This window comes from Zosterops lateralis (assembly GCF_965231275.1).
Source record: "Zosterops lateralis genome assembly, chromosome: 3".
NCBI lineage: Eukaryota > Metazoa > Chordata > Aves > Passeriformes > Zosteropidae > Zosterops > Zosterops lateralis.
Window position 1 is genome coordinate 46328586 of NC_139764.1, and position 16384 is coordinate 46344969.

Genomic DNA, 16384 nt, shown 5'->3' on the forward strand with positions numbered 1-16384 from the left:
CTTTCTTGTTTCATTTCCTTTCATGAAAGGAAATGAAATCTCACTATTTCCATGAAAGTAGTTTTAGGAAGTTTCAGCTCATTTCACTGGAATTCAAACAGGGTACCTAAGATAAGAAATTTACCACAACTTCTAGTGTTTAGTTTTCATATATTGTTACATGATTATCAGTGTGGTAAATATGTTGTACATCAACTAATAAAGAATCACACACTGTTATTGTTAATTACTCAAATTTTATCTTCATAAATTTGAACAATGGCTAGTTTCTCTTTACAAACTCTCTACTTGATCTTTAGAAAGGTCAGCTGAAACACTGAAATACTATTGTTTTCTCAGGTTCTAGCACTTCCCTTCAAGCTACAATATCAGACCATGTCCTGGTTGGTGGAGAAAAAAATATTTCACTGAGAATAAAATTATATAAATAAGATCCATTTAATTATTCACTGAAGGCTCAATATACAGAAAACAATAAAATACCAAAAGTTCTGAATGGCAATCATAAAATACGCTTTAAGAAAATTCAGTGTAATGACATCCATCAACAATTTTAGCAGTCATTTCCATACTGTGACCAAAAGTGAACTACTTGGAGAGCTTCAGATGCTGAGTCCCTTCAGTATTTCACAGTTTAAGAATGTGGTTTCCTTTAGCAGCCCACAGACACTGCCACTGAAACCAATCTCCAGCCTCAACAGTCTAGTGGCTGAAATCCATCTCATTCTCATGTCTCTTCAACTCATCCCTGCAATGGCTTTACTTGGATGACATTTACTTTTGTCTCATTGTATTTACTGCTGTCATCTACTTGTTCAGTGTCATCACTGGTGATAATAAAAATGACAGAGGAAGAGCTGAAAGTCACTTTCTTCTTTGGCCTGTCCCCTGCTTTTTGAGACATAACTATTGGTCGTATGGGTTTGTCACTCCCTGTTGCTGGGGTCTCTTTCATTGTCCTCTGGAATCTCATCAGGCGAAAGCACAGGAGTTGCAAAAGGCAGCGTCGAAACTGCAAGAGAGAATAAACAGAATGATGTCCAGCTTCCTGAACATTCACTATCACCTACAAGCAAGTAAAGGGCACAGTATAGTAAATGGCTCAAAATAAGAGACTTTTGTGTATCTTCTGAGTTAGTTTCAGTAACAAAACATGGTGCCTTTGTAGTGGGTACCTTTTTTTCTCTACATTTGAATAGGATCACCAAGCCAACAGAGGGCACTGAAATGCAACTGAGTAATTTACCAGCTACAAGATCTGCAAAAGACAAGAGGACTAAGTTCCAAAGTGTGCTATAGGTTTTGATTCCATATTCAAAAATCACAGATTACATCCAGCAGGGAAAGAATATTCTCACAAACACTTCACAGGAGGATACAGAGGGAAGGAACAAAGTGAGGAAGCAAATACAAAGGGATGTTTTCTTCCTTTTAAGTAACTCCAGGGTCTGGATTTTTAACAAAAGCATTTATTGTCACAGATGTAAAATTAAATTGCAATGGTTAGTAACACAGAAGTCAAATGTTCCCATTGCATATGGATAGAACAGAAGCCTTTCAACTAACTAGCAGCTACCTCTGACACAGGAAGTCTGTTCTACTGTGTGACTAATGTGAGGTATTCAGTGAAAGCTCACACCAGCACATAGAATGGAAACTGGAGTAGTACCACTGTATTAATTCTCTAATTATAGTCTCCCCTTCAAAAAAACAAAGATGCAGGTATGAGGGTTAAAATACACATTCATTCAGTAATTCTATGTCTGCACATGTTTAAAGTTCAAATATGATCCTTTGAGGAAGAACGCAGGTTCTACAAGAAATAAGAGGACAACTTCCCATTTGTTTAATAACCTATAACAAAACTTGCCTGGAATGTATGAAGAAGATTTCAATCAACCAACTAAAATATAAAAAAATCCCAAAACAAAAACAACAAAAACCCCAAACACAACAAACATCCAGGAGCAGGTGGGAAATAATGCCCCTTTTCTCTGAAAATAGGGTAGGACATCTTTTTTTAACAGCCTTCTATTTAGCTGTATTAAGTATATTCCTGCATGTCCAGTGCCTCCATTTTCCCAGATATCATGCAAGGAGCGATCTGACCTGTCAAGGTGGAACAAGGTTTTGCTGTGGAAAATTAATCCTACTCTAACACAGGGAAGGCAATAGGTGTGTCCTGTTGGGAAAGGAACCTAGCTAATTACAAGATTTTATACAAGGATAATCTCAGAGAAAGAACGGTCATGTGGAAGCCTTGACAACTTCAGAGGTAATGGTCTACCTCAGAGTAGCAAAGAAGTTAGAAAGTGCAAGCATGTTAGAATCAGGTCAGATAAAGGAAGGCTATTATAGAGAACTTGTTTTATGATTCCATCTGAGGGTAAAATAATCCAAAAAAATTAACCAAAAATGCTATCATTTTGGCCCTAATCTAGAATTAGAGGGAAGAGAAAAGACTTCACAATGCATCTCCAATAAGCATGCTCAGAGGATTGATACTTACCCTGGCTGTGTCTTTACTGGCATTATACCTGGTACAAGTTTAATTTGCTGCTGGGTATCAGAAACCACAAAAGGTTTTTCAGATCAGATACTCAGCCTGACAACTAGGTACAGAGTCAGAGCTAGTGCATTTAAAAAGTCACTCTGTTGAAAAAGCCTTTTAGCTTGTTAGCTTCCCATATCCAGGATAACTCTGATATTGTGCAGCCGTGTAGCTGCAGATCAGCTATGAAATGAGCTGTGGGGAAAGAACTGCAAGATGCCACAGTGGAGGCCTCCTGCTTTTACTCAGGAAAACATTTAAGCTCCCCCTTGCCCTTGGTCCTGACTTGGCTGCACTCAGCCTTTGCTTGGCTGCCTGAGTGGCTGATCAGACCCACTGACTTGGCTGCCTTGTCTGGCCCAGGCAGCTGCCTGGCCACTGCAAGCCAGTGCAGAAAATCACAGAAAATTCCATCTCTATAATGGGTTTAAAGGTAAGGAAAACCCCTTCAGCAATCATTCATGGTTTTTACCCTTTGTCAAGGAATTCTATTAAACACCAGATATCTTTATATAATCTTGGTTTCAGAAGTTTACAATGTGCACGTTACATTTCCAGTTTCAGTCCTTGTGTTGCTATAACATAAAGTCAGAGGTGAGTTTTTTTTATTCCTAAAAACCAGACACTGATTATTCTATACTTCCTCTAACAGAGTTGTACTGTGGTAAGGGAGTGATTCAGATAAGGTCTTCTAGCAGCAATCCATTTCACGGGTAAACTGTCAAAGGTAGACATTTAAACTCTGACACTCTTTCCCAACCCTTTCATGTGAGTTCAGTGTTTGAATTCACATCTAAGCAAATTAAATTTCAAATCTGGTGGTATTTATGCACCATCAGGAATTTTATTTCTTCTAGATTGTTATAATTTATCCTAGTTATTGAAATTAAAAAAAAAAATTCAGGTTAAAGTATATCAGACCTACATTCCACAACTGTGATACTGGCTACTAATAACCCAAGTAAGAAAGTCTTTAAAGTACCTACCTTTCTACTCATGAAGATATAGATAACTGGATTATAAGCAGTGCTTGACTTGGCAAAGAAAGACGGGATGATAGCTACTGTTGGAGTTACAAGGTTGCTATAGCCATATGTTATCAAAAGGGAGACCACGGCATAGGGCATCCAACAAATGAGGAACGTGGAGATCATCAAGAAACACATTTTAGCCACCTTCTTTTCATATCTTAAGAGTTTGACCACTTGAACTGTCTGGAAATCTTCTACACAGCGAAGCTGTAGAGAAAAAAAATAGTAAAATAAAACAGCTTTATGTTTTACTTGAACCTGAATAGTTCTACATTTATTTATAAGTAACTGACTCACTCTTTTAGTTTAAGGCACAGACACCATACACCTTATCTTTTAAACCATAATTCTTCTGGAAGTTTACATCATGTTTCTCAGACTTTCATTCTTCTCTACATTAAGTGTAAAAATATAAGCTGAGAAAAAAATAAAATAGCCAATCTACTAAAAAACAACAAATCCAGAGATTTTACAAAGCAGTTATAAGTATTTTTGAAAAATAATTAACCCTCAGCTATTGCATAAGCAAGTTCAGTTTGCATTAGTGTTCCTTTGTCTGACTAGCTAGACAGTCCTGTAGATTTGTGAAAAAATAAAAAATAAATAAATAAAATTAAAAAAAAATCTTTAGAGAAAAGACAATTCATAAATAAATTTCTCTGTACTGCTTTGTCACATTGTTTGTTGCCCTAAAATGATGAAATCTCTAAAGCAGAATACTAGGCAGCAGGTTCCCATGTAACCTGAGTAATAAAATAAGGAAAGGATAGGACATACACATCAACATACTTCACAAATTATCCATTGTGCCAATACTGTTGACCATAAACTTGAATGGGTCCAGACTAACTACCCAAAGAATATGCATCATTACACTTTCTCATACTGAGGACTTGGATTGAATTTTCAGGTGAGGATCTGATGTGGATTAGTAAGCATAAGCAGTTTCCTACTTCCCCCCCAGTAAAACTAAACAACAAACAGACCTCAGTAGCTCTAGGCTGGTTCTCTCCCAATCCTACAATCTATCTAGTGGTACCTGACATAGATGAACATCAAATATTCAAAAGTTTAAAAGAAAATGAGAGTGCAAATTTGGCTTAGATCCAACCTTAATATACAATTTCAATATTTTTCACTGATAATATTACATTAAGGGAAGTCTTATTTGAACTAACTTACCATTCTTACTGCATGCAGAATATGGCCATAGCAATAGGCCATGATCCCAACAGGTGCTACTAGGCAGCCAAGGAAAAAAAGGAGCACAAAGGAGGTATCATTGGGGTCTTTTGACTTCCAGTCCACTGAGCAACCCAACCCATGAATTTCCAGTGTGTATCTGTTCCAGCCCAAAAGAGGAGCTCCAGTCCAGGCCAGTGAGTACAGCCAGATGTATGTGATAGCCCGCCAGGACCAAGAGAAGTCAATCACTTTTGCATGGACCACCCGAATGTAGCGTTCATAGGCAAGTGCAGTGAGAGTCATAATTGAAACAATTCCTGTAAAAAAAAAAAAATCAATTAAATTATTCGCAAATACTATAGACTGGACTGAACTCCTCTTGATACATGTTTCCTTTGGTAGCAGGTTAACTCAAAATGACCTGGCTCTTATTATGAATCTAACACCAATAAGACTTTTTGTGCATTACTCACTAACTGCTAAGCCAAACGGAATCACCAACTTCAAACTACTCAGAATAGGATGTTGACATTGGATCCATTATGTACAATGGCTAAGAAGTGGGACAAGGAAAAAAGAGACCAAGCCAATACTTCTTCCTAAACATTACTTCATTAAGTGAGGTATCCTGGTCCAAGGTTTGGAGGTTTTTCTACTGGCAATTGGTGTAGGGTTTGTTGCTGTTATACACACATTCCTTTGGGGTTTGTGGTTTCCTTTGGCTGTTGTTGTTTAGGATTTTCAAAATATAAAGCTATCATATAAAACTGAGATAATCAATAATAAAAAAATAATCTCTTAGAAACTTAGTGAATGTGAGAGTTGAGACTGAAATTAAAGAAAGCCTTCAGCTGTCGCCCTAAATTTTCTTGCTTTTGAATGTTTGAATCTTCGCAGCATGATTCTCACACAGCTTCATGTAAACTATATGTATTTTTAGAATTTATCAATGTGTTTACATAGTTCTCCTCTGGGAGGAGGAACTTGATTGATGTTAATAGTGACCAAGGAGGTTCATGAGGTCGTAATCTTTTTAGCCAATCCTTGGCTTTTGTACAAAGTGTATATAAGTTGATGGAGTCAGAAAATAAAGAGAAGCTTTCCTTGTTTGACCTCATGCTGCTTGCTGTCCTCTGTGTGTCATGAAATAGTGGGCACATTCAGCAACTGAAAGCAGAAATGTGCACCTTTAATGTGAACAAAATGACTAGAATAATTCCAACTTATTTCGAGATATCATGGAAGTCTTTGCATTCCAAGAACCAGGAAGACAAAGCATCTCATTGCTGAAGGTGTCCCAAATATCTGAAAGATATTCTGTTATTTTGAGTGGCCTTTCCTATCTTGCTGCTTTCATAAAAATATCAGTCCTTGTTTATTTATGCACTCTATTCCTTTTCTGTCCACCTCAAACCCAGTTCACAATTATTAACATGTTATGATAGAAATCACACATTATCTTCAGCTCTCAGTATTACCCTATCCAGACACTTTTATAATTTCATGAAGCCAAGGCATTTCTGTCTTGATTAGAATATAAGGATTTCTGTTTCAGTGGTCTGTAACATTTAATGATCATAACCAAACTGCCCATCAGGCAACTGCCAGACATCTGAAATGTGTTATGATTCAGTCATTAATTCAGGCTCTTAAACAACAAAAGGGTGTATTTCACAGCATTCTGTGAGATTGTACAGATACCTGTATCTAAATCTGTATAGGTTTTACCTAATAAAAGTACAAGTAGTTTTTCATGCATATGCACAGCACTTAATTTCTCCAAGTACATTCATATGTGCCATAACGTGCATGTATACTGCTCTGAGAAGGTTAACTGCAGATTTCACTACCAAAGAGAGAACAACCATTTTATGCTCAGCAGGAACCTGATCTCACTTTGAAAAAAAGATAAACATTTATTGAAGATAAATTAGGAACAGCACAGAAGGACCAGCAACATGGATTTTAGGAAGACAACTAGGAGTAACAAAATCTAGAGCAACACAGCCTCTCTGTAAAGGTATTCAACAGCAAAAGCAGTTTATTACTAACCAAGTATGTCACAGTAGGATATCCTTTAGGATTCTAAGAAAGTTACTTTATGCTGCAGTTATTAAAGGATTTCCTTTTTATAAGAGGTGAGCTTAGAAAGCTTTCTTGATTAAGATAATTTCCCATTCTAAAAGAAAATGTGCCACACTTTTTCACAGATGTCTTTAAAATGAAACAATATTTTTAATGTGCTTTTTTCTAGTTATCTTTAAACCAGCATCACAAAAAGATGTAGACTTTGCCATGCAGTAATCTCTCACATTTAGTTTTGTGGGTTTTTTCCTTGTACAAATCATTGCTGTAGAATTTCGCTTTCATAGTTTGAAATCAGACTAGCAAATGTGGGCTAGGAGACTTCCAAAGACCTAAGGTTGGGTTCATTGATGAGTTTTATGTTGTTGTTTGGTTTGTTTTGGTTTATTTTGGTTTTGGTTGGGTTTGTTTTTGTTTTGTTGTTTTTTTTTTTTTTTTTTTTGGGGGGGGGTGGGCAATGAAGTTGAAAAGTAGCCCTTCACGCCCTTTTTTGTGACCTAACACACTGAAAATACATTGAACAATATGGATCTAAGCAATATATTAGCAGGCATTAGAAAATGACTACAGGATTTTATAAGTACTATTCTACACTTACACTGGCTCAGGTAAGTGCTTTATTCAATCAAATGCAGTCTTATTCCTGAACACAAGGTAAGGCAACAAGCTCCCTTCTATATCTCTTACTCAAAGATTAGGAATTATGAAAGTTTACCTGACAGTTATGATAGTCATCCACAGACATGTTTATGGAGGAAAATCACATCACTCAACTAAAGGCTCAGTTTGCTTATAGTGCACTGCAGCTTTCTCTGATCAGTGAAGAGAAAGAGCAGCTCCCCAGGATGATGAGTCAGAACACCTAAATTAACCTTTTGCTCCTTACCACCTTCCTTCATAGAATGGTATTCAATGACTAATGTCCTTGTATTGTCTTAATACTTCCCCATCCCTTTTACGAGTGCTGAATTCTAGCCATGACAGAGTCATCAAAAGCACACATGCTTGGCTGAAAGTACAGGTGTTCACAAGCAATAATTTACTGGGTCCTTGACATTCTCAAGGAAGTCACCTCAAGATGCTCAATATCTCTAAAAATCAGTATGTGCACATAGGTATTCAAACAATGTTCTATCAAGTCCCTTTTGGTCTGAAAGCATTGCTCTTGAAAGACATACTTGAATTTTCCTCCCTGAACTGTAAATGGGGCCTTGGACAGCCTTTTGGACAGTATGCACCAAAATGCAAATCCTTCTTCTGTTGGCATTCAAGGAGTGTCTGGCAGCACACAGACATGAAGCAGGAAATGCAGGTCACAGCATAAGATATAGATGATTTATGCAGGCATATGGCTCTGTTTTCTATGTTTCATTCAGTTTCTGTAGTCTAGTGCAGAGGAAAGCACTGAATTTTACTTTCCTCCCTGCCCCCACTCCTCTACAGGAGCTTTTCTGGAAATTACTAAATTTTATCCTGAGTGAGTTGCATATTTTAATATGATGAAATGTGTGCTGATTAAAAAAACAAATCTGTTACAGAAAGCCATCATGGTTATTGTTTGGCTATTAGCCCCCCTGTAGCAAAAATACATATTTCAAACCAATTTCTACTTTTCATCTGAAACACATTTCGTTATACTCCTTGAGGTACTGGACATCTACATATTTTGATTCAAGGCTAAGACCCAAGATTCTGAGGGTTGATTAACTCCACCAGCAATTCACTCCTTCTCTTTCAGAAAGACTTTACTACCTAGTGTTTACAGAGACTGCATGTCTGATATACAGATTTTCATCTCAGACAATACCCCTATCTGTAAGTGCTGATTATAAACATAAACACTCTTTGTGTTTAGGAACTGCTGCTAGTTTTAGCTCTGATTTAAGCCTGGGCAATTACCCTAGCACAGATAGGGTCATTTCCATTGAAGCTGCAGATAAATGTAGCAAAACTGAAGTGTCTTCTTGTTTAAGCCACTAGTTGCAAATTCTGTGTTGCAACTCCTCGGCAGCAGCCAGCCACACAGAATCAGGGAGCAGTGACAAGCTACTTCTTATTATTTGGATGCTTATGAAGAAAAGTCTTACTTTTTTTCTATTTTGTAATGTTTTCCTACTGAAATACTGCATTTAGTGTAGATTTGATTATGTACCATATGTGGTCATTATCTCTTCCCTATTCTGGGCTTTTCCAGGAGTCAGTTCTGGATACATCATTAAATACTTCAATCTGCATAGTGTAGGTCATCACAGAGAAAACTGCAAAACACAGCTAAGCTGTACTGCATTATACCATACAATGTGTGTATTCTGACTTTATAATCCTTAATTAAAAGAAAAATATTGCAATGTCTTCAGAAATGAAGTGTTTGTTCCAGCAAGGCAGAACAATCACAACAGCTTCTGCCCTCTCCATGCAAGAGCATATTCATATTGAGCCCCTGCCCCAAGCATGGCCTATAATTTAGTCAGAGGTGATATCAAATATTTCCAAAGACTGAGCATCTCTACAGAGCAACTGCAGCAAAATGCTGCAAAAAAGATCCATTTCTGAGACAGACCATGGCTTCTGTCAAAGGCCATATTATTTTCTATATAAATTAATCCTTGCCCTACATTCAAGTGCTGAATGACTATTTTGCATACCTAATCACAGGAGAAAGCCACCTGTCTGCAATCCCTCCTCACCTATTTTCACATCTGAAAAGCTAGACAGCAGCAATTTAGTAGAAGCAACTTCCTGTCCACGGCAAGAAAAGGTGTTATTGCACTCTCTAGTTTTGTACTACAAAATATATAACCAGTCTGAATTCAGCAATTAGGTATTACAATAAGTTTTAGGCACCAGCTATGTATCACTTCTAATTTTTCAAGCAATTTTAACATCTGCATTCAAATCAAGGTAGGTGAAAAAACACTTATCTTAGACATAACAGACTTCAAGTATATTTTATACGTAGCTGTCCTATAAAATTATGGTGAAATAAATCACGTCTTCCAAATTCAATATTACAAGCAACTAACTCACTCTGGGGAAAAAAAAAAAAAAAAGGCAGCTAAAGCTGAATGACTGAGTCTCCAGCTATTTGTAACATAAGATCCTAAAACTACCTGCTATCTGCTGAGTAACAATAGAAATGCTTTTAGTTGGATTAAATCAGTGCATTTAACATACATGGGTAATGCAAGAGGGTGGCACAGGACATCACTGTCACTGTGTAGGGAAGAGCCTTAGCTGAACAGGCTGTAACTGAAGACAGGTCCACAAGACACTCTCAGGCAATTAATCCTTACTTCCGTGTTTGGTGGGTGTGGTGGTGGTGGTGGTATCAGCTTGCCTTGAAACAAATAAAAGAACCTCAGCTGTACACATGGTAGCTCTTCACAGGAGAGTACAGTCTGTAAAACTCTTACAATTTTCCCATCCTCTAGTTCACATTACTGGAATGGAGTATACACCCAGATTTCCAAACTGATTTGGTAGCTCATCGAGATCTGGCTGTCGCATACCAATGGTAATTTGTCCAGACGATACATAATACTTTTAATTAATTTGACATCAAAATCTGGCGGTTTTTTTACCCGTACAAAAACAGCTTGCAGTTAAGACAGGTCTCTAACTACACTTCAGTAACAGCAGCCTTTCAATCGCAAAGTTTAATGATACAATCATTATCAGAGTACACTCTGACTATGCAATTTTCTGTCAAGAGACTGACTCAGATAAAGAGTTTTGGTGCCTGTTCCTCAAGACCGTTCCTGTTATCAGACAGTATTTCCACTTTTTTCTTCTTTTGCACAATTAAACTTAGAAGGTGTTAAAACACCAGTACTGGCCAATGGTTTAGCTACCATTACTTTTAGCTGAAGTGATTTATGCTTGAGGGGTTATGTGTGTACGCTCCACGTGATAAGACCAGCTTACCTGAAAACCCTCAGGGCCTATTTCTATGTACAGAAGGCATTAAAGCAGACACCCACTGCCTGGGGTGACCTCTTCTGCACATCAAGTTCTGACAGTCACTGTCATTCAAAAAAAACACCCTTGAATATTTGTGAGAACCCAACAGGTATACACAAAGATCATGACACCCTGACCCTGTATTTCACAATTACCCTCTTACCTGAAGAAAGAAATTATCTATGCCTGCTAACCAAGACTTTTGGGTATGTTTAGCTGTCAGGTGTCTTCTCTAGGAATCATAACCAAAAAGCAATGCTGTCAGTGATAGAGAGCACACCTCCCAGATATGAGTTGTATTGCTAAATCAGATAAAGAGATTACACAGATCTCTACTACTTACAGCTTGGTTGACTAGAGACAGGGAAAGAGAAGCTTTTTACATAAAGAGAGGGTGGCAAATGCAGTAGGGCCAGCATAGAGCTGACTGCACACCTCCATAGAAAGGTGGCCCTCATCGTATAAATACATCACTTAATTGATGTGCAGCTATCATATCACACCAGGATACATCACCTGTAACAAACACTGGAGCTCAGTGAAACAAAATTAAGTGCGGATTAGTTGTCTAAAACAGACAACTACGTCACAAAAGCTTAGACTAAGACTTGTCAGGTAATCATTTATGTCATTTTCCCAACACTAAAATATGAGGTGCTAAGAATGGCTTTGTAATAGCGAAAAAAAAGCCTCTGCTACGAAGACATCTACCTAAACTGTATCTTGACTTCAGACTCTAATGACTAAGAGAAAATAGGGACTGTTCTATATGAGCACAGATGTTCAGGAGTCAAAATTATCCATTTTGCACTGTAGCAAGCAGGTCTCTGCACCTTCTAAAGGCTCAATGAAAATCTGTCAAGTCACAGAAGACACAGGCAGTAGCACAAACATCAGGTTCTGAGCTGTGCAGTGCAACTCAAGAGCAGATGTTACTACATGGGCTTGTCTCACGATAAAGTTATCATAATGCAGGAGTACTGTGAGGACTACTGTGAGGAACAAAAAACCAGCCATTTATTCCTAGACAGACAATCTGTAGTTCTGCTGCCATCTTCTCAACTTACAAGTTTCAGACTGGGAACATCTGCTTACAGTGTCTGAGTTCCGGATCTTAACATGCCTCCAACTGCCTCACAAAATGAGAAGCACTTGTACAAAAAAAATGCTCAATTCTTCAATGCAAAATTATTAGAGGTGTAGAGAGTGCCCTCGTATTTGTGAGACAGGAAAGAAGTTGTCATTGTTATCTAATGAAGGCTATTGAAAATATAGATGCTATCAGGTTATTTTAAGCATGAATGTCGCCTATGTATTTAATCATACTGAAATCCTTAAGAGGAACACAGAAATATCTTGATCTCTGCTTTCAAAACAGTATGAGGAAAAACCTTGTAACAACATGTGAAAAATTAAAATAAAGCTGCTAAATCATGATTTTTAACATGATTCCTGATTAACTACAGTAATTAAGAAGAATCTGATTTTTAAATTTTGTTGAAAATTAGCTCTGAATTTAAAGTGAAAATCCTCTTTTAAAAAATTTAAAAATAAAAAAAACAGATTTAATAATTTGTCCCAAATTTCTTCACTATTGGGGAACCTCTTATTTATAAGTCAACACATGCAGAGAACAACTTACACCATGTATTGGGGTTTAGGGGTTATTCTTCTGATTAAAAAAGATGCATAAGGGATGGAAAGTAAGACTGAACAACCTTCAGACCTGAAGGGCTGGCACAGAAAGCTCATGTGACCATACCCAAAAAGATCATATCCAAGAATGAAACTACAAAGCTGTAAATAAAGAGGTTTTGGTCAAATCGTCTCAAATGAGCCAGACTGGGTCCAACCCCAGGACATATCCACACCACTAAAGTAACCTCATGTGATCTGTTACGATTTAATAGACTGCATATCCGTGGAATCAGAGCTACCACCACTTCATTATGTCATCGTGGCTTACTGAATGCTGCAAAGCTGTAAGGACTCTGCTTAGTTCATGAGAATTTCACTTTTCAAAGCCGTCAATTTTGTATATATTCTGATCAATGAATGTACTTTGTATTCCCAAAAGTTTCTGGAGAGTGTGCTATGCTTTCAGAAATACTTGTAATACACATGGTAAGATTTCCATTACATTACTTTCCCTATCACCACCAACTCAAGATAGCAGCTGACTTGGGCTGTTATATACAAGGGAAGTATATTTATAAATATAATACCTGGTTAATCAGTGTCTTCACCACTTGGGGAGGTAATCCACAAAAATAAACAAAGAAAAAAATCCCACCCAAATAAAAACCAGGAGAAAAAAAAATCCATGAAGAAAAAACAAACAAACACAAACAAACAAACAAACAAACACAACAAACCAACCAAAATACCCAATCCCAAACAACAACAAAACATTACCAAACAGGAACAAACAAACCTTCAAAATACTGTTTTTTCCATAAACACATTACAAAATGAAAATAGAAGACATGGTAGCAATAATCCAGATAATCCAGATAGCAGATAAAACAGAGTATAATGCTACCTGCAGGGCATAATTTATATTTTTTTTTCCTCAGCATTAACATGCCTCTGCTTTCCTATACAGGTGAGGAGCCACTTATCTTCAAAAACAGGAAAGAACAATCCTTCTATTTCTGGATGAAAATATGAAAACAATACTCTGGAGCTTAATTAGACATCACTTTATCAGATTAGCATTCAATTATGATAGCCAAGTTAAATATTTTCCATTGCTTTACATGGCAGCTGAAAAAAGTAAACTAAGGCATCATTTCTGAACATTAAGTTGTGCATTTACTCTCCACTTCCATATGATCAACTACACACAAACACACATTTTCCAATAATAATAATTATTAAAAAAAAAAAAATTCTTCCCAATCAAGCATGTTATGGAAGAGGAACATAGCACGACCAATCACAGGAAGATGTAATTTTGCAAACCACAGATGCTAACTTGACTACCCTCTAGACAAGGGCCATGAATTTGCCTACATTTCTTTGGGAAAAAAAAATCTTAAATACAGGGATGCAGGAAAGCATCAACACTAAATATATTTATAGTAACAAATTATGTAGCACACCTCAAAATAAACAGAAATTAAAAGTCACATGTGATCAAGCAATTTCCTTGCCAATTTATATACCTCACTGTTTCTACTTCTATTATTTCAGAAGGTGGTACGAGATTATTAGTGTGGTTTTTTACCCCTATTATGTATCTTATTTTTGAACCTATATGGAAAATGCCTCTGTCAAAAATAATAAGTATAATATATAAGAGATAAAGGTAGGAACGGAACTGCACTCTACGTCTCCTGTGTAAGATTAATATTCAGTTGTCTGACAGCATCTGTTTGGCAGACAAGTACTTGAGTTTCTCAAGAATTTGAACAGGCTGAGTGATGGAGACAAACTTACGCCAGTGAGGTTCTCTAGTACTTTTCCTGATACCAACAGCTACACAAATGTCTGAGAGCTGTGCACTGCAGAAATCATCTGGCACCAAACACTGCACAAATTATTAACTACATCCTGCATCCACTATAACTTTCAAGACATAAAATTTTTGCTGCACTATGCAGCAGTAGTCGAATCAAGCAACCATGCACCTTGGCAGAGCAGCCCACCAAATACAGACCACAGAGCCATGTGAAACAAAGGTTATGTATGTAGGAAAGCTACAAAGCTTATTGAAGACTTTAATGTGTCACCCTAGAGTCCATTTTCAGTGTATATACATCCAGTAGGTGCACTGTGATCCACCTCTAATTTACACACCTCTGCCAGAAGAAGTATCTAACACGAGCTTTGGACTTCATTACTGGTTAGCTAAACATTTATTTTCACCACCAGAAACATGAGTCTCTTCTTTTGCAGCATCCTTTACTGGTAAAGAAAAAGCAATATTCCTTTTAAGAGGCTGCATGTACACAGCTGAACTGTAACCTATTCTTCTGCAGACCCCTGCAAAGGCTATGTATTCATTTTAGGAAGGAAAGCAGTGAAGAACTTATAGGTTTTGGAAATGGAAATAGTGTAAGTACTGCTTCTGCAGTGCTAAAATTTCATGGAATCGATGGTTTCCCAAAGCCCAGCTGTGACACTGTTATGACTGAAAGATGGTACCCGAATTTCACATGTGGATAATGGAATTCAAGGCACTGCCACACACTGCGTAGCTTTATAAACAAGTCACAACACTGAGAAGGTGCTGCGGAGCAGCTCTTCCACCTGTTCCACGGAGACAGAACACTGCTGACCCAGAGCCATACGTGCTCCTTATTCACAGACTGCAGCGCTTCCTACAAAATACAGTCGTTTATGCTCATGAATTCTGCGCATCACTCGGTTAACTCGAGACCTCTTCTAACAGCGCTGCTGCCCTTTTCCCTAAATATCTTACACAGGCAAAGGCGGGAAGTCGAAAAACTGATTCTCGAATAATTTCTCTCTCTCTTTTTTTTTTTTTTTTTTTTTTTTTTTTTTTTTTTTTTTTTTTTTTTTTTTTTTGTTCCTTCGGATCGTTTTCTCCAGCACTGTATAGCTCTTTTTTAACCAAAAAGCGCCGGCTCCACTCCCCCCCCTTCCCCCGCGACTGAACCCCCCGGGCCGGACTGCCCCGCGGGAGCGGCGCTTGGGAAGAGGGACGGGGCGGCTGGAGACGGCAGGGAGCGGGAAAGGAGGGACGGGGCGGTTGGGAAGCGGTTGGGAAGCGGGCTCGGGGCGGTTGGGGCGGTTGGTTGGGAAGCGGTTGGGAAGGCGGGATGGAGCGGTTGGTTGGGAAGCGGGCTCGGGGCGGTTGGTTGGGAAGCGGGCTCGGGGCGGTTGATTGGGAAGCGGTTGGGAAGCGGGCTCTGGGCCGGGACCGCCGGCAGAGGCGGCGCGGAGGGACAGCAGGACAGGGCAGGCCCGCGGCCCCGCACCCACCGAAGAGGCTGCTGCTGAAGCCGTCCCAGACGCAGCCGGCGGCGTCCCACACCCAGCGGCTCCTGAGGCAGGACATGAAGGTAAGGCTCACGCCGAAGACGGACACCAGCAGGTCGCTGAGGCTGATGTTGACGAGGAAGAGGTTGGTGGGCGTGCGGAGCCGCTTGAACTTGTAGTAGAGCACCAGCACCAGCAAGTTGTTGCACAAGCCCAGCATGCCGATGGTGGCCACCAGCAGCGCCAGCAGCTCGTAGGTGCCGGCGCTGAAGGGGGGCCGCTCGCCCGGCGCCTCCTGCTCGGGCTGCGGGCGGCCGGGGGTGGCGGTGCCGTTCTCCCCGGGCATGGCTCCGGCCCCGGCGGGGCTAAGGCTCCCGGCCCGCTCCCGGCCCCATGGCCCCGCCGCTCCGGCCGGGAGGAGGAGCCCACCGAGGCCGCGCCCTCGAGCGGCTTCGCCCTGGCCTGCCCCGGGGCGGGCCCGGCACGGCTGGGTCTGGGCAAACTTCTCTTCTGGCTCTCTTGGCGCGGTGAGCAGCCCGATCGGGGCCGGGGTGTGTGTATTGTCTCCTGTTCCTTAGGAATCCTCTGAGCGCTGTGGCTGGGCCCCGCCGCCCTCAGCAGCGCT

The 16384-nt window shown here is 39.4% G+C and overlaps 1 protein-coding gene across 1 annotated transcript; it reads right to left on the bottom strand.

Annotated features, from left to right (window-relative positions):
• Positions 1-260: 260 nt before the first annotated feature.
• Positions 261-16105, bottom strand: OPN3 (opsin 3; the record flags this gene model as incomplete). Its single annotated transcript, XM_083856108.1, has 4 exons — positions 261-1012; positions 3538-3789; positions 4765-5084; positions 15763-16105. The coding sequence occupies 4 exons, from the start codon at positions 16103-16105 to the stop codon at positions 743-745; spliced, it is 1185 nt and encodes a 394-aa protein (XP_083712234.1). The 3' UTR covers positions 261-742.
• Positions 16106-16384: the final 279 nt, after the last annotated feature.